Source organism: Talpa occidentalis, unplaced genomic scaffold (assembly GCF_014898055.3).
Source record: "Talpa occidentalis isolate TD23 unplaced genomic scaffold, MPIMG_talOcc4v2.1 talOcc4.13, whole genome shotgun sequence".
NCBI classification, from domain to species: domain Eukaryota; kingdom Metazoa; phylum Chordata; class Mammalia; order Eulipotyphla; family Talpidae; genus Talpa; species Talpa occidentalis.
In genome coordinates this window covers 49,100,496-49,119,656 of record NW_023601322.1, presented here as the reverse complement: position 1 = coordinate 49,119,656, position 19,161 = coordinate 49,100,496, and the positions used below count along the sequence as shown (strand labels likewise).

Genomic DNA, 19,161 nt, shown 5'->3' with positions numbered 1-19,161 from the left:
GGAGAAGAACCACACGCAACCTAGCAACTCCCCAGGGAAAAAGCACACCACAAAAAGAAAAGCAGCCCCCAGATTGCAATGACAGTAACTTGGAAGAACTTCTGAGCCTTCCAGAAAGAGAATTTAAAATTGCCGTGATTAAAAAACTGACAGAAGTCATAAAGGAAAACAATGATAAGGGAAAAATAATCAACGATCAGAAGAATGCAATTGAGTCCCTAGAGAGGGAAAACAATGGTCAGAAGAATGAAATTGAGTCCCTAAAGAGGGAAGTAAAAGAAATGCAGGAGATCAAAGAATTAATGGAAGAACTAAAGAATTCTGGGAAAAGCAATGAAAGCAGAATAGATGAAATGGAAGAACGAATAAGTACTCTTGAAGACACAGAAATAAAAAGAACCAAAACAGAAAAGGAAAGAGAAGTACGAAGGAAAAAGAACGAAGAAAGACTTCGGGAACTATCTGACTCCATGAGGAAAGGAAATATAAGAGTTATAGGAATACCAGAAGGAGAGGAGAGAGATGTAGGAACAGAGAAAATATTCAAAGAGATAATTGAAGAGAACTTCCCAAATGTGAAGAAGGAGCTGAAAATTGATATACAAGAAGCAAGAAGAACACCAAACTTCCACGACGAAAGGAAAAATACAGCAAGACACATAATAGTAAAGCTCCCAAGAATCCAGGACAAGGAAAAAATAATGAAGCTGGCAAGAGGGAAGAAACAGATAACATTCAAAGGAAAGCCAATCAGGCTGACATCAGACTTCTCCGAAGAAACACTACGGGCAAGGAGAGAATGGAGGGACATAGTCAACAGACTCCAAGAAAACAGATGCCAACCAAGAATTCTCTATCCCGCAAAGCTCTCCTTTCTCTTTGAAGAAAGAATATGGACCTTCCCAGACAAACAGAAACTCCGGAATTTCATTGCAACTAAACCCCCACTCCAAAAAATACTACAAGGAGTCCTAAAGCCAGAACCTCAGAGGGACGAATAACAATGAAGAAGGGCAAAAAAAAAAAAAGTTATTAAAAGAATAAATAAATAAAATCAAAGGAAAGACAAACACAATGGCAAATACAGATGCTAACATATCAATATTAACTCTAAATGTAAATGGACTAAACTCTTCAATAAAAAGACACAGAGTGGCAGCCTGGATTAAGAAACAAAACCCAACCTTTTGCTGTCTCCAGGAAACACATTTAGCTACAAAAGATAAAAATAGGCTCAAAGTTAAAGGATGGAAAACAATCCTACAAGCAAATGGACCAAAAAAGAAAGCAGGAACAGCTATACTTATATCAGATAAAACAGATTTCAAACTCAAAAAGATAAAAAGAGACCCCAATGGTCACTACATTATGATCAAGGGGACAATACTTCAAGAAGAAATAACACTCATTAACATATACTCACCAAACGAAGGAGCACCAAAATATATCAGACAACTGTTGTCCTCTCTGAAAACAGACATCAGAGAAAACACATACGTAGTGGGAGACTTCAACACACCACTATCAACAATGGATAGATCAACAAGACAAAAAATAAGTAAAGAAACCAAAGCTCTAAATAAGGACCTAGAGCAATTGGGCTTAACAGACATCTATAGAACACTAAACCCCAAAAAAACGGAGTACACTTTTTTCTCAAGCGCACACGGATCATTCTCCAGGATCGATCACATACTGGGGCACAAGACAAACATCAACAGATACACCAAGATTGAAATCATATCAACCATCTTTTCTGACCATGAAGGCATCAAACTAGAAATAAACCATAAAAAGAAGGCAAGGAACTTTCCTACCTCATGGAGATTAAAAACCACACTACTGGAAGACCACTGGACTAATGAGGAGATGAAAGAAGAAATTAAAAATTTTTTTGAATTGAATGACAAGGAGGACACCAATATCCTAAATGTATGGGATGCAGCAAAAGCAGTAATAAGAGGAAAATATATAGTAATAGAAGCTCACATCAAGAAACAAGAAAGAACTCAAAGAAACAACCTAATCTCGAAGCTCAAAGATCTAGAAAAAGAACAACAAAAAAACCCCAAAACCAGTAGAAGAAAAGAAATAATAAAAACCAAAGCAGAAATAAATGAAATTGAAACTAAAAAAAAAGGCAAAAGATCAATGAAACCAAGAGCTGTTCTTTGAAAAAATCAATAAATAGACAAACCCCTAGCCAGGCTCACAAAGGAAAAAAGGGAGAAAGCACAAATAAACAGGATCATCAATGAAAGAGGAGAAATCACAACGGACACAGCAGAAATCAAAAGAATAATCAGTAACTACTATGAACAGTTATATGGAAACAAGTTTAACAATCTAGAGGAGATGGACAAATTCCTACAACTCTACAATCACCCAAAGCTAGATAAAGAAGAAATAGAACACCTAAACAGACCAATTACAAGCAGCGAAATTGAAATGGTAATCAAAAACCTCCCCAAAAACAAAAGCCCAGGACCTGATGGATTTACAAATGAATTCTACCAAACATTCAGAGACGAATTAGTGCCTATCCTTCACAAACTCTTCCAAAAAATTGAGAAGGAAGGGACAATACCAAACACGTTCTATGAAGCCAATATTACACTAATACCAAAACCGAATAAGGACAACACAAAAAAGGAAAACTACAGGCCAATCTCCCTAATGAACACTGATGCAAAAATCCTCAATAAAATTTTAGCTATCAGAATCCAACAATGTATCCATAAGATAATTCACCACGACCAAGTTGGATTCATTCCAGGGGCACAAGGATGGTTTAACATCCGAAAATCAATCAACGTTATCCAACACATCAACAAAAAGAAATATAAAAACCATATGATAATATCAATAGATGCTGAGAAAGCTTTCGACAAAGTGCAACACCCATTCATGATAAAAGCCCTTGAAATTCTTGGGATACAAGGAACATACCTCAACATCATAAAGGCCATCTATGACAAGCCAACAGCCAGTATCATTCTCAATGGTGAAAAGCTGAAAGCAATTCCATTAAGATCTGGAACAAGACAAGGATGTCCACTCTCACCACTGCTTTTCAATATAATACTGGAAGTCCTAGCCAGAGCAATAAGACAAGAGAAAGACATCCAAGGAATCCAAATAGGAAAAGAAGAAGTCAAACTATCACTATTTGCAGATGATATGATAATATACATAGAGAACCCCAAAATCTCCACAGAAAAACTAATTCAACTCATCAATCAATTCAGTAAAGTGGCAGGATACAAAATCAACACGCAAAAGTCAGTAGCCTTCCTATACACAAACAATAAATCTGAAGAAGAAGAAATCAAAAAAACCACCCCTTTTATTATCGAAACAAAAAAAATCAAATATTTGGGAATAAATCTAACAAAAGAGGTAAAGGACCTATACAAAGAAAACTATAAAACACTGTTAAAAGAAATAGAAGAAGACACAAAGAAATGGAAAGACATCCCCTGCTCATGGATTGGAAGAATAAACATTATTAAAATGGCCATCCTACCAAAAGCAATATACAGATTCAATGCTATTCCAATCAAAATCTCAATGGCATTCTTCAAAGAAATAGAACAATTATTGATGAAATTCATATGGAATCACCAAAAACCCCGAATAGCCAAAGCTCTACTGAAAAAAAAAGAAGGAAATGGAGGCATCACACTCCCAGACTTCAAACTATACTACAAAGCCATAATCATCAAAACTGCATGGTATTGGAACAAGAACAGACATACAGACCAATGGAATCGAATAGAAAATCCAGAAATAAACCCACAGATTTATGGTCAACTAATCTTTGACAAAGGAGCAAAGACTATGCATTGGAGCAAAGAAAGTTTGTTCAATAAATGGTGCTGGGAAACTGGGTCGCTACATGCAAAGAATGAAGCTTGACCACTACCTCACACCATACACAAAAATCAACTCAAAATGGATTAAAGAACTAGACATAAGACCTGAAACCATAAAATACATAGAAGGAAATATAGGCGAAACACTACGGGATTTGCACATCAAAGACATCTTTACAGACACATCACCCAAAGCAGTGATAGTGAAGGCAAAGATAAACAGCTGGGACTACATCAAATTAAAGAGCTTCTGCACAGCAAAAGAGACAATAACAAAAACAAAGAGAAACCCCACCAACTGGGAGAACATTTTGCACCCAACACTAATGATAAAGGACTGATCACAAAAATCTGCAAAGAGCTGATGAGACTCAGCAACAACAAAGAAAATAATCCAGTCAAAAAATGGGCAAAAGAGCTAAAAAGAAACTTCTCTGAAGAGGAAATGCAAATGGCCAACAGACATATGAAAAAATGTTCAACATCACTTGTAATCAGGGAAATGCAAATCAAAACTACCATGAGATACCATCTCACACCAGTGAGAATGGCACATATTAAAAAAACTAGCAACAACAAATGTTGGCGAGGATGTGGAGAAAAAGGAACTCTTGTGCACTGTTGGTGGGAGTGCAAACTGGTCCAACCACTATGGAGAGCTGTGTGGAGATTTCTGGACCTACTAAACATAGAGCTTCCATATGATCCAGCAATTCCACTCCTAGGTATTTACCCAAAGGACACAGAAACATCAATTCCAAAGAGCACCTGCACTCCTATGTTTACAGCAGCACTGTTTACAATAGCTAAGCTTTGGAAACAACCCAAATGCCCAAAAATAGATGACTGGATCAAGAAGATGTGGTACATATATACCATGGAATATTACTCAGCATTCAAAAAAGATAAACACATGCAATTTGCAGCAACATGGATGGCACTGGAAGGGATCATGCTCAGCGAAATAAGCCAAAAAGAAAAAGAAAAATACCGGATGGTCTCACTCATAGCAGGAATCTAGAAAACTTAAATAAGGGACCAGGAAAATGAATATAAGAAAGTGAAAATCAAATCAACAAAAAACTATGAACCAGAGACACTTTTTGGGGGGTGGGGGGCGGGAGGGGAAGGATTGGGGTCAGAATGGGGCGTTTGCAATTGTATGGGGGAATATAAAAATAAAATTTAATATTTAAAAAAAAAAAAAAAAAAGAAAATCCAGACTGTACAAGATAAACTGAAAATATGATTAATGTTAATGTACATAAATAATATTTTCCCAAATACATATCAGTCTAATTTGTGGGTGGCACCAAGGATACAAAATCAATCAGTCGCTTTTCAAGTAACAGGATGAACTGGCTAAATTGGAAATGAAAAATACCTGACTATTAGAATCGACCTGATTCCTCACTACTGCCAAAACTCATGGCTGAATCTATTTAGTCTCCATCAACATTCAGCTCTGTTCCATTTTGGTTTCTATTATTAGTCAAGAGAATTTTAAGATATTATAGACCAGGCACTTTGAAGTATGTATCAAGACAAATGTCAAAGACAGTTCTATAGTGAGAAATCTGCCTGATGTTACCAAGCAAAGATAGCTCCAAAGGTCTTTCTGATTTAGTCGATTGAGAATACTTTTGGTCCTCCCATCAGAAGGAAAATAAAGAGCATTTATTTAGAATGTCAATGAAAAGGCATCAAATACTGATAAGAATTTAAAAATGAGACTGCTGAGTACTTTGTTATTTGGATGAGGAGAACCTTTCCAAAGTTTGTAAATTTTATACTTTGAATCAGTCATTACAGCCCTACTTTTGTTTTTACCAGGGAATAAAGACCTCTTGAAATACTCAAGAAAAAAAAAAAAATCAACACGCAAAATCAGTAGACTTCCTATACACAAACAATAAATCTGAAGAAGAAGAAATCAAAAAAACCATCCCTTTTTTTATTGAAACAAAAAAAATCAAATATTTGGGAATAAATCTAACAAAAGAGGTAAAGGACCTATACAAAGAAAACTATAAAACACTGTTAAAAGAAATAGAAGAAGACACAATGAAATGGAAAGACATCCCCTGCTCATGGATTGGAAGAATAAACATTATTAAAATGGCCATCCTACCAAAAGCAATATACAGATTCAATGCTATTCCAATCAAAATTTCAATGTCATTCTTCAAAGAAATAGAACAATTATTGATGAAATTCATTTGGAATCACCAAAAACCCCGAATAGCCAAAGCTCTCCTGAAAAAAAAAGAAGGGAATGGAGGCATCACACTCCCAGACTTCAAACTCTACTACAAAGCCATAATCATCAAAACTGCATGGTATTGGAACAAGAACAGACATACAGACCAATGGAATCGAATAGAAAATCCAGAAATAAACCCACAGATTTATGGTCAACTAATCTTTGACAAAGGAGCAAAGACTATGCATTGGAGCAAAGAAAGTTTGTTCAATAAATGGTGCTGGGAAAACTGGGTCGCTACATGCAAAAGAATGAAGCTTGACCACTACCTCACACCATACACAAAAATCAACTCAAAATGGATTAAAGAACTAGACATAAGACCTGAAACCATAAAATATATAGAAGGAAATATAGGCGAAACACTACGTGATTTGCACATCAAAGACATCTTTACAGACACATCACCCAAAGCAGTGATAGTGAAGGCGAAGATAAACAGCTGGGACTACATCAAATTAAAGAGCTTCTGCACAGCAAAAGAGACAATAACAAAAACAAAGAGAAACCCCACCAACTGGGGGAACATTTTTGCACCCAACAGTAATGATAAAGGACTGATCACAAAAATCTGCAAAGAGCTGATGAGACTTAACAACAACAAAGAAAAGAATCCAGTCAAAAAATGGGCAGAAGAGCTAAAAAGAAACTTCTCTGAAGAGGAAATGCAAATGGCCAACAGGCATATGAAAAATGTTCAACATCACTTGTCATCAGGGAAATGCAAATCAAAACTACCATGAGATACCATCTTACACCAGTGAGAATGGCACATATTAAAAAAACTAGCAACAACAAATGTTGGCGAGGGTGTGGAGAAAAAGGAACTCTTCTGCACTGTTGGTGGGAGTGCAAACTGGTCCAACCACTATGGAAAGGTGTGTGGAGATTTCTGGACCTACTAAACATAAAACTTCCATATGATCCAGCAATTCCACTCCTAGGTATTTACCCAAAGGACACAGAAACATCAATTCCAAAGAGCACCTGCACCCCTATGTTTATAGCAGCACTGTTTACAATAGCTAAGCTTTGGAAACAACCCAAATGCCCAAAAATAGATGACTGGATCAAGAAGATGTGGTACATATATACCATGGAATATTACTCAGCATTCAAAAAAGATAAAAACATGCAATTTGCAGCAACATGGATGGCACTGGAAGGGATCATGCTCAGCGAAATAAGCCAAAAAGAAAAAGAAAAATACCGGATGGTCTCACTCATAGCAGGAATCTAGAAAACTTAAATAAGGGACCAGGAAAACGAATAACTATAAGAAAGTGAAAAGCAAAATCAACAAAAAACTACGAATCAGAGACACTTTTAGGGGGCGGGGGTGGGAGGGGAGGGATTGGGGTCAGAATGGGGGGCTGCAATTGTATGGGGAATATAAAAATAAAATTTATTATTAAAAAAAATAATAAAATAAAATAAAAAATATTGTGTAATGAATGTGTCAATATTTGTAATATCGGTATAACTTAGTGAACTCTTAATTTTCAAGTGACCAAGGCAAGATATGTTACCAAATTTTGCATGGGTAAAAGTCATTTAAAATTCAAGACAGACAAATGAGTTTTACATGTAACAGAGTATGAAGAAGGTTTCAGAATCTGGTTTAAGATTCTGCTTTGTAACTAACTTTTAAGAAATCACCACTTGTTTACTGATATAGTAGGAAAAAAGAACATACACAATTATCTGAAAAAGCTATTAAAATACTCTTCTTCCCCTTCCCCCCTGCCCCATTTCATAGCTATGTGATGCTGGATCAGATCTAAAGATTTAATATTTTAGAGTACAAAGAGGGCCTAGATTTTAAAAAATTTAAGAGCAGCTACATTAGAAGAACAAATGGTTAAAAGACTGAAGCCACTGTAGAGATCTTAAGGCAGAAAATGCCCTACAGCTACCCAGGAAAAGCAAGCAATGGGATTCAGAACATGTAATCAGAGATCTCGTTTTGAAAGAGCTATCAGAGTGGATGAAAGTTTTCATCTCTGGCTCTTAGTTACCTCAGCATTTATACATGGAGTAAATCAGAATTTCCAGCAGGTAAATATAGTTATAAAAATAAATCAAATTAATACAACAACTGTCTTTTTCTGAAATTGAAGATCCTATTATTTTCAAACTTACAAATTTAAAGAAAAATTTGTAGAAGATGCAGTGATAGGAAAAAAGATTGCTGAGGCAAATAAAGCCACTAAGAAATAGGGACATGCCATTGTCTAGAGTAGCTTTCCTTAATCTTTTAAAACCTGTGCCCTACTTTCACAAACATAAAATCTCAACACCATCTGTCCTCTCATGAATTGTCACAGTTATACAATGCCTTTCAATGCAGAGTCGGTGCATAATGCCAAGCATAGCTGGGCAGAGGCAATTTTAGGAAGAGTCACAACAATGCAGTCTAAATACACTATTTTAAGAGGGTCTAGTTAAATTCAAAGAAAAATTTGTGTTCACGGAATACAGCTTTGTGTCTAATACCAATTATCTTTATGAAGATCATGAAAAATCAAGTTATAAATAGTTATTAAAGTCAATAGCATTTAGTAGCTTAAGAGTTATAATGGCTACAAATGAAATCTACAATGCTTTGATTTTCAAATGACACTATCCACACCTTCATCTACACAAGATGCTGAATAACACTCAAGAATCTGTGTAATATAATGAGCCACAGAGTATGGACATGCAAACTTTTTGGTCTCAGTTTCCTCATCTATAAAAACAGATGAATGCATTTATATGGAAAATGCTTGGAACATAAGAGATGCTATATAAGCATTTAGCCATTGTTTTCACAAAATATTTCTTGACTGATGAGATCAGTCCCCACAGGGGTTAAAGTCAGCGCTATCAAACTATCAGCAGCCACAGTGGTATGGGTTCCACCCCTCATAGCTGACCCACATGGTTCAGCAGACCACTCTTATCTTACCCACTGCTCCCCTCAGTGCTGTATTTCAGTGGATCCACCTGTTCTGCTCCACACTCTGAGTCTCAAGTGAATCCTCTCACCCCCTGTACCTCTGGCCTACACCCCAGTTGTTGTATGCATAAATAAAAAAATAAATCTTTAAAAAAATATACTCATAATGTAATCCTCAAATTTGTTTTTATGACAACTTTAGAGACTTCTGAATAAGCAGCAATTTAAAATTGTGACATGGGGGGCCTCCCCTGGTGGCACAGGCAGTTGAGCGCCGCACTGTGACGCTGTCAGCAGCCTCTGCAGTGGTGGTTCAATTCCGGCTGGCCAGTGAGGGTCCCACATGGCGCGGCAGACCTCTCCTATCTCGCCCACTGCTCCCCTCAGCAGTGTATTTCGCCAGTCTGACTGTTCTGTTCCCTACTCTGCCCCTGGTGAATCCTCTCATCCTCCTGCACATCTGACCTGTACCCTGGTTCTTGTGTAAATGAATAAATCTTAAAAAAAAAAAATGTGACATGGGTCCATAATTATTGCTCTGTGGGTTTCAAGAGAAACTGTTTCCTTTACCTTAAAGAATTAAGACTACCTGTAGGGTAAGGTAAAAAGCATCAGGCTTTTCTGCCCTCCCACCACTGTCTTGAATGCATGCCTGATGGCGGGCACCTGGAGTAGGGTGTGGGCATAGGAAGATGGGATTCACCTGGGCTGAGACTGGGCTTTTAAGGGCGGTGTCACGGGGATGCCAGTAGAAGCCAAGAATGAACTGAAGTCGAGAGAAGAAAAGTAGAGAGAATGCCAGAGAGCCCAGATGGAGTGAGGATTTGCTGGGGGCTGGGAGGACTGCCAGCCTCCCGGCCCCCCAGCACCCTTGCCTGCTGTGTACCGGGTAAATCCCAGTAAAAGCCTGCAGAAAACCACTGAGGACTCTGACTCCTCCTTTACCCAGTCTTCATGAGATCAGAAAACCTGCTCAGTGGTCATTCCTGTCCTACACTACCCTTAAATTTAGGATCATCTCCAGAAATAGCTTTTATTGAACAAACCTATCTATGGCAGGGCAAACATCTACAAAATCTCATTTTGTCCTGACACTCTTTCCTTATCATGTGAGAACCCCCACCTTTCTTGATGCCCCAGCCCCCTATCCCATTCATTAGCCTAGGATAAAAGCCTCCAGTTTGTTCTATCTACTCATTCTCCATATGTATGTCATTAAATTTGTTATTTTTCCCCTACTAATCTGATGTTAATTTGGTTGCTCAAGGAGCCTGAGAAGAACTAAGAGAGGGGTGGGGGAAAATAATACCCTGCATTCCTTCAGAAGTCTTATATAAAGAAGGAAAATAATCTTATTTATCAAGATGCTAAGTGCCTATTTTTTACTTATAATCTTAATATATGCTTCCTATAAAAATATTTTAACAGGGCCTCCCTGGTGATGCAGGGATTAAAGTTTCAGCATGATCAAGCTATTGCCAGCCACTGCAAGCTAAGGTCGATCCCCCAACCAGGGAGTTTACCCACGTGGGGAAGCAAACTTTTCCAGTCTGGCCCACTGCTCCCCTCAGCAGTGTATTTCAGTAGAGCCACCTTTTCTGCTCCCCACTCTATCTCTGGTGAATCCTCCCACCCTCCGCACCTCTGGCCTACACCCCAGTTCTTGTATTCATAAATAAATTAAAAAAAAAAAAACTTTAAAAAAGCATTTTAACAATATATAAAAATTTTAAATAAAAAGTAAACTTCCCCCCATTGTTCCTCTATTCCTACTTCCCTATCCTTTAAATTTTTTTCTATATCTTTTTCTATAAAAGTAAAAAATATGTATGTAAATACTCTTCAAATATAAGCAAACACAGCATATATAATGTTCTATATATCCACTATGTCTTATACACATACTAGTCTAGTCATAAAATACATCTATATTCATTAAAGTCTCTTAAAGTCAAGGATTCTGTGGTATGTGGTAAGAAATACTAAGAAGTTTTTACTGCATGTCAACATACCAACACAATCACAGCACTCATCCCAAAGGGTGCCAAGACACAGCATACATTCCTTGCAGCAGGAACAATTTCCCTCTCCAGGTCGGCACTGGCAGAGCTCCTAGAAATAAGACAAAGGTTCAAGCTTAAAATTCCAAATAGCTATATTTAAAATTAAATCTCCACAATATTTTATTTTTAGTAATTTATTTAACAAAATTTTTTATTCAACATCTAACTATTTGTAGAACATTGTTATGTCAAATTTATACTTTTTTTGGGACACAGTGAACATTTTAGATGTTTTTGTCTAATTTTGAAACAAAGAAAACAGTTTACATTATAACCCATAATTTTACCTATGTCTTGACAAATAATTCAGTAGAACAAAATCTTTGTAGTTATTAGTTATTGTCCAAATTAACAAAAGTAAATAGTCAACTTAGTGGGAGCTGAGGTTTCTCAGTATGTAAACTGTGAATGAAAACATCACTTAAAAACTGCTACTTTTATAGACCTAAATTTTTTTTTTAGATTTTTATTTATTTTTATACAAAATTGGGGTACAGGCCAGATGCGCGGGAGGGTGAGAGGAGTCACCGGAGACAGATTGGGGAGCAGAACAGGCAGACTGAAGAAATACACTGCTAAGGGGAGCAGCAGGCAAGACAAGAGAGGTCTGCTTCGCCATGTGGGATTCTCGCCAGCCTGCGGGCGCTGCAGAGGCTGCGAATAGCTTCATAGTGCAGCGCTCAACTGCCTGTACCACCAGGGAGGCCCTAGACCTACAATTATTAAAACATTGTACTTGGCAGACTGTTTACAAAGAAAGCAATTATTCCCCATCTTAGTAATGTAACTTTGCAGTTCCTCTAATATAGGGACAGACCCTATATCCAGACCCATTACATGTAGGTGATCTTGAGATTTGACTTGGTCAACAGAATTCAGAGGGAGTGATACAAAGTTAGTTTTGAGTCTAGCCTTAAGAAGCCTTAGAACTTGGCCAGGCTGCAGTGTGAAGCCTGGGAGAAGACGTGGACAAGTTGATCCATCTGAAGCCATTCTAGCTCACAAGCTCCAACTCCCCACGAGCTGATAAGACACAGGAGTGAGTGCAGAAAAACCACCCAGCTGATATAGGCCCAAATTGTCAACTAACTCACAGAAGCAAGAGCTAAATAAATGGTTATGTTTTTAGCTACTAAACACTGGGGCAGTTTCTTACTCTGAAAAGCTAATTAACAGAGCTTACTTCATACATGAAATTTAAAGGTAATTCTTTTGGCCTTCGCCTCTGCCCCTTCCCTTGCCACCAGACAGTCACTCCTTAACAAACCCAGTTTAAGGGGAAATTCTGTAGTTACCATTTGTCTGTTGGGCTTTCCCTGGTTTATGAGATACCATATGTACTTTTCATTTAACTTTTGTTCCCCACCATCATCACGTTTATCCTCTTGTCCTTGTCTCCTTCCCCCTCCTTCTTAATCTCAGAGATCCATGTTTATTAACATCCACTAGTTTTTGTAAGTATTTTGCAAATCATTAGTTATGTAAATATTCAGTACTTGTCATTCCTACTTGCTTTACTATACATAACGCCCTCAAATTCCTTTCATTTGGCTGTAAATGGCTGTATTTCTTCTTTCCTTATGGCTAAGTAGTATTTTATTGAGTGACTATATCACATTCTTGATCCAACTACCTATTGATGAGCATTTAGATTCCTTCCATGTCCAAGCTATTGTAAAAAGTGCTGTGGTAAACACTGCAGACCACATAGATTTTTTTTTTTTAAAAAAAGATTTATTTATTTATTTATTTATACAAGCACTGGGTACAGTCAGAAGCGCGGGAGGGTGAGAGAATTCACCAGAGCCAGAGCAGGGAGCAGAGCAGGCAGAAGGACCGAAGTACACTGCTGAGGGGAGCAGCGGGCGGCAGGAGAGGTCTGTTGTGCTATGTGGGACCCTCGCCCGTGGCCAGGGATGGAACCAGCACTGCAGAGGCTGCAGGCAGCTTCACAGCCCAGCAATCAACCACTGCGCCACAAGGGGAGGCCGCACATAGATTTTCGTATTGATGACTCATGTTGTTTGGGTAGATGCCTAAGAGTAGGATTGCTGGGTCATGTGGTATTTCCATTTTGGTTTTTTTTTTTAAAAAAAATCTTTTATTTATTTATTTATACAAGCACTGGGCACAGTCAGAAGTGCGGAAGGGTGAGAGAATTCACCAGAGCCAGAGCAGGGAGCAGAGCAGACAGAAGGACCAAAGTACACTGCTGAGGGGAGCAGCGGGCAGCAGGAGAGGTCCACACGCCATGCGGGACCCTCCTCCAGTGGCCGGGGAGCAGCAGGGGATCGAACCAGCGCTGCAGAGGCTGCGGGCAGCTTCGCAACCCAGCGCTCAACCGCTGCGCCACCGGAGAGGTCCCATTTTGATATTTTTAAGATGAATCCAAATCACTTTCCATAATGGACATACCAGCTTACATTCCCCCCAGCAATGTAATAAGGTTCCTCTTCCTTTACATCCTCTCCAGGATTTCTTTTATATGTGCCATTCTCACTAGAGTGAGATTATATCTCACTGTGGTTTTAACCTGCATCTCTCTTACTAGAAGTGATGAATTTTTTTAATATATCTATTAGCCATCTGGATATTCTCTTTGATGAACTGTCTGTTCATATCTGCTGCCCATATGTTACTGGGTTGTTTTTCTATAGTTAAATTGTATAAGCTTTTAACGTATTTTGGTTATTAACCCCTTATTGACTATATATTATGTGAATATTTTCTCCTACTCAGTAGGATGTCTTTTCAATCTTCTTGTATTTTTCTCTTTATAAAAGTTTTTTAACTGGTGGTAATTCCAATTATTTCCCTTGCCATACAGGTCAAGTCTCAACAAATACCTTTATTGTTTATCCATGGAATGGATCACCAATATTTTCTTCTACTTATTTTACTGTTGTAGGCATTATGCCTAAATCTCTATTCCATTTGGAATTTATATTTATGTATGGTGTTAGAGAGAGGTCCAACTTCATTCTTCCATGTGTGGCTTTCCAGTTCTCTCTGCACCTTTTTATTAAAGACTCTTTTTCCCACTATATGGTCACGGTTGCTTTACCATAGATTACATAGATATTGATATGTACCTAGAACTTCTAGGCTTTCAATTCTGTTCCACTGAGCCATTCCTCTGTTTTACTGTTTTTAATACTGTTGCTTTATAGTAAATTTTGAAGTCAGGTAAAGGATACCTCCATTTCTCTTCTTTTTTCTCAGGACTGCTTTTAATTTTCAAGGTCTTTTGTTATTCATATGAATTTCATTTTTTTGTTCAATTTCTTTGAAAAATATTATTGGTGTACATGGATGGTGTATGGGTATTGTGTTACGTTTCTATATTGTATTAGACAGGATAATAATTTTGATTATATTGATTCACCCCATCCATGAGCACAGGTTATCCCTCTACCTCCTTATGTCACTATCTAAGTAAGTCCTTTAACAATATCTTATAGTTCTTGTATATGTCCTCCTTAGGTCAATTCTGAGGTATCTGATTCTTTTTGAAGACTGTACATATTTAAAAAACTTAAACAGAGCATATAACATTTACCCTTATTAAATTATTATATTTCTAGACTATTGGTGTCAGTTTAATCAGTCTAGTGACATGACTTTTTGCAACACTAATACTTAATTTCTTGCCTTTTTCTTCTCCAAACATTCTCTAGTTATTACATAACATTTTAAAGAAACTACAGTTGTGCTATTTTCTAACTGATTCATTAGTTTTATGTCAATGTCTATCTGTGACCTTATATATATATAAGCTATGATGTTTTGGTGGTGTGGAACTCTGTATAGTCAGGCCATATTCATGTAGTATTGTATAGGCCTTAGGTAAGTTTCCTAGGCCAGTAAGGAAAAGAGGGACTAAAATGATAAAGGCTTCCTGAGAAGTAGAGATGCTTCACTGTAAAATTAGTGCTATTTGTGAAGAATAACCCATCTATAAAATGCTCAGATAGGCTTTTTCCAAGATGCCCAGGGTGGACTTTTTCTAAAATGTGTCTCCTTGAAATGTGGTCAATAGATGGCCTGTGTGCTTCAAGAGAAACCACTGATTACCATTATGTTGAAGAACAAGATTACCCACATGAAGAGTAATTTTCAGAAACAATCTTTTTTTATTAAGAAACCTATCTTATGGCAGGGCAAATATCTAAAACACCTGGTTTTGTCATATATGTTATCCTTTCCTTGTTAGATGAGACACTCCTCTCTTTGCAGCCTCAGGCCTCTAATTGATTCACTAGTTCAAGAATATAAGTCTGCCTCATTTACTCTAGAATTTACAGCGGCATAAATTTGTCATATGTATGAATTAAATTTGTTATTTTTCTCTTACTAATTTGTTTAATGTTAATTATTTTGCTTGATCATACCAAGAAGACCTTAAGAGGACAAGGGATATATTCCTCCTTACCTTACGCCTGATTCAAAGAAGCTCAAACTTATTTGGAAATCTAGAAAAACAAGGTTGTCAAAGCTGTATTTTTTTAATTGTTTCTTCATTAAAAAGGCCTATCTGTCCTGTCTTAGATAACAGTATGGTGATAAAGCTTATCTTTAATTTCTGTGTGCATTTAAAGTGAGAGAATAGTTTACATTTTTAAAACCACTATAAGAGTTAAGGATATTGATTTTTTTTTTTTTTGGTCTTTTTAGCTTTGTAAAAGTTGCCATTTAGTCATAAAAATTATGTTCTTTTAAATTTTAATTTATATTATACATAGAAAATATCCCTGGTGACGCAGCGGTTGAGCGCTGGGCTGCAAAGCTGCCCGCAGCCTCTGCAGCGCCGGTTCAATCCCTGGCCACCAGCAAGGGTCCCACATAGAGTGACAGACCTCTCCTGCCACACCCGCTGCTCCCCTCAGCAGTGTATTTCGTTGGTCTGCCTGCTCTGTTCCCAGCTCTGGCTCTGGTGAATCCTCTCACCCTCCCGCGCTTCTGACTGTACCCAGTGCTTGCATAAATAAAAAAATAAATCTTTAAAAAAAAAAATCCTCAACTGTCTTAGTTGCTTATATTTACACCATCTACTTAATTCAGGAGAAATAAATTTAAAAAGTTAACTAATTTATTCAATGAATAAGCCTCACCTTTTTCCTATCTATTGCAGCATCTAAATGTAACTTGTTAATTACTATATGTTAAGTGCTAAATAATTTTTAAATGAATATAAATTTAAATAGCTTCCATTAGAAAAATTCTAAGTTTTTAAAGCATTCATTATGACTTTCACTGTCAGGTATTTGTGAAGAATTTAAACTGGAATGAAAGGATGGGTAGAATGGTAAAATTACTGTTGAGTAATGGAAGGTGAAAACTGAGACTATTAAAAAATTGCTTGAAATTACCTAGATTATGGAGCCCTCAAGATTAAATGGATTTCATATCCTCTTAATAAATGTCTGTGCTATACTTTCACATTTCAATGTGATAGAATAGTATAATATACTTAGTGATTTTTAATTTACCTGTAGAATATAAAGTGAAAACCTTCAGGAAGCCAAGACTCAGGGGAAATGATTTTTTTTAATATAATTTATTTATTTATACATATTTTACATCATTGTTCATTTTTGTACAATGTTTGCTTTCTCCTCTCAGGTGTAGTCCCCATAGAATTCCACCACTAGTTCACCCATGCACCCTGACCACAGTCCTTTGTGTTCTTCCCTACCCGCCCCCTGCAGAATGTCTCTAATTTATAGCTGCCTGTTAATTTTTTTGTTATTATTTTTTTCCTCAGGGGAAATGATTTAATGAAAAGCTTTATTACTGTATTATTATTAAAAAGATAAAATTCAGGTTAAGATTTTAACAGTAAAAATTACTGTGAAAAGTGGCTCAATGTCAAGTAATAATATGATAGTTAATATTTTCCCTTCTTTTCTCTTACTACAGAAAAGAGTGAAAATTTGTATTAATAAAATAGCCATATAATTTATGAAATTTTACATAGTAACTAAGTCTCAAAATATCAAATAACCTATATTCCTGATAACTTATGTAGATTTCTTATTAAAAAAACTGGGAAATAAGAATGAGATCGTCAAGCCAACTTTTTAGTTGGTATTCATAGTGACTATACAATTCTCATAAACATACTTAACTCTTCACTTTTCAGGAGAAAAATACTATACAGGCAAATTTAATAGACAACATCAATGCAAATCAATAGAGCAAAACTATGGAAATCATTTGCTTTATGACTATTGTTTGTAAGTTACTAAAAAAATGGAAACAATACATTTCTACATGTAAATAATTATGAGTAACAGCCATGTGTAGCACATCAAATAAGTCACTCTTTTTTGTTCACTTTTCATGTCTTCCAAAATTGTATTATGAATAACATTTGGTCATAAACATATTTGAAATGTATGCTTTAATTTTTTTGACATCAAACGAACTGTTGCTAAGATGAATGTTTCTGTGAAAAACATTTCTAAAGTACTTTGAGCCTAAGTATTGGAAATACAAAAGGAAAAAAACCCAAAATGTAACTCTCTGAGATGAATCAAGAAAAACATTTAAGTGATATTCCACTTAAAGTAAGCAGAATCTTTAATTCAGGACACTAAAAAATAAATCTACCTTTATTTGTTTTAGTCATAAGGACATAAACAAATCTTCTATAACCAGAAAGGCTTTGCTAAATAGTGAATACAAGATAACATGAATGGCTTGAAAAAAAAATTAAATATTGAAAAATATCTACTAGAAGAAAAAAACACCCAAATTCCTCCAAGCTTGGTAAAATCCTATGCATTTCTAACAAAATGATTATATGTTCTCTTGATTAAAAAAAAAAATTATCCTTTTCCTATTGGAAAAGTCTATCTACATAATTTAAAAGCTGCATAACAACAATAAATTCTATGTACCAAAATTCAGGCACAAGCCTTAAATTCTTGGTTCTTTTCAGACCTTAGTCACTTTCTCATCTTTTATCATCACCATCAAAAACATCATTATCATCTTTCACTTGATCATTATTTCAAAGTCTGAACTTCTAAATAGAAAATATGGTTGAGTTGAGGTGTGGAATTTTCTGTTGAGTTGAGGTGTGGAATTTTCTGTTGAGTTGAGGTGTGGAATTTTCTGTTTGGAGTGGCTATTTATATATTTTACTAAACTGTGACTGAATTTGAGAACTACTCAGTTGAATGGAACATGTGAGCACAACCAAACACGAAGTTCACAGAAGTCCAAAATAAAGACTGAGTCAATGCTCCAGTTATTTACTATGACCACTTCCCCAGAGTTCCTAAGTGAGTTTTAGTTATGCTATGTTTTATATGCATTACCTTCAATCTCATAAAGTCCCTATCAAGGTAGTTACTATCTTCATTTTTTCAAATGAAGTGATGAAATTTGTACATCATGCAATTGGTAAGTGATTAAGATTTGACTCCAGTTTTGGTTAGATATTCCTGCTTTTAAATATTAGAGTGAGAAATAAAAAGCTTATTTCTCATTAATTTAGCATTTCAATAATTATAATGATTATTTTCTTAGAGAGAATGAACCCATAATTCAACTTAGGTTATCTTCTAGGTTGCCAATCAAAGGCCTTATTATATCTTTCACTCTCAGTACCTGAAATCAATTAGAAGTGCTATTGCCCAAGTTTAATCACTGTTTGTAAAGGTAAAGTAAGTATCATTGGCTAAAAGTTGCAAAACCAGTGAGTTGTAATTTAATACTTAATTCTTTCACTGTTTCAGTCAGTTAATGAGTATATTAGCTGCTTCCCTACTCTGAAAATCTCAGAGAAAGTATGGTGTTATTCCTTCTACAAATGGCTGAAAGGGACTAGACTAAGTGACTCATTTGAGTCACATGACAGGAGCTTTAACATCAGGACTTCTGAGTCGTTTGTTTCTGTCATTTCTGCTTTTGCATTGCTAGAGTCTGGTTTTATGGAATAAGGTATCTGTTGTCTGTGTGAAATGCTATGCTAGATGTTTTTAAAATTTGCTGATCACATTGTTCAATAAT

At 36.3% G+C, this 19,161-nt stretch overlaps 1 protein-coding gene across 1 annotated transcript in view; it reads right to left on the bottom strand.

The window, feature by feature from the left end:
* Positions 1 to 19,161, bottom strand: part of TWSG1 (twisted gastrulation BMP signaling modulator 1) — a 79,329-nt gene that overhangs the window by 39,393 nt on the left and 20,775 nt on the right. The window contains exon 3 of the mRNA XM_037508838.2: positions 11,092 to 11,191. Coding sequence (XP_037364735.1) covers positions 11,092 to 11,191 — 100 coding nt within the window. The remainder of the gene's footprint in view (positions 1 to 11,091; positions 11,192 to 19,161) is intronic.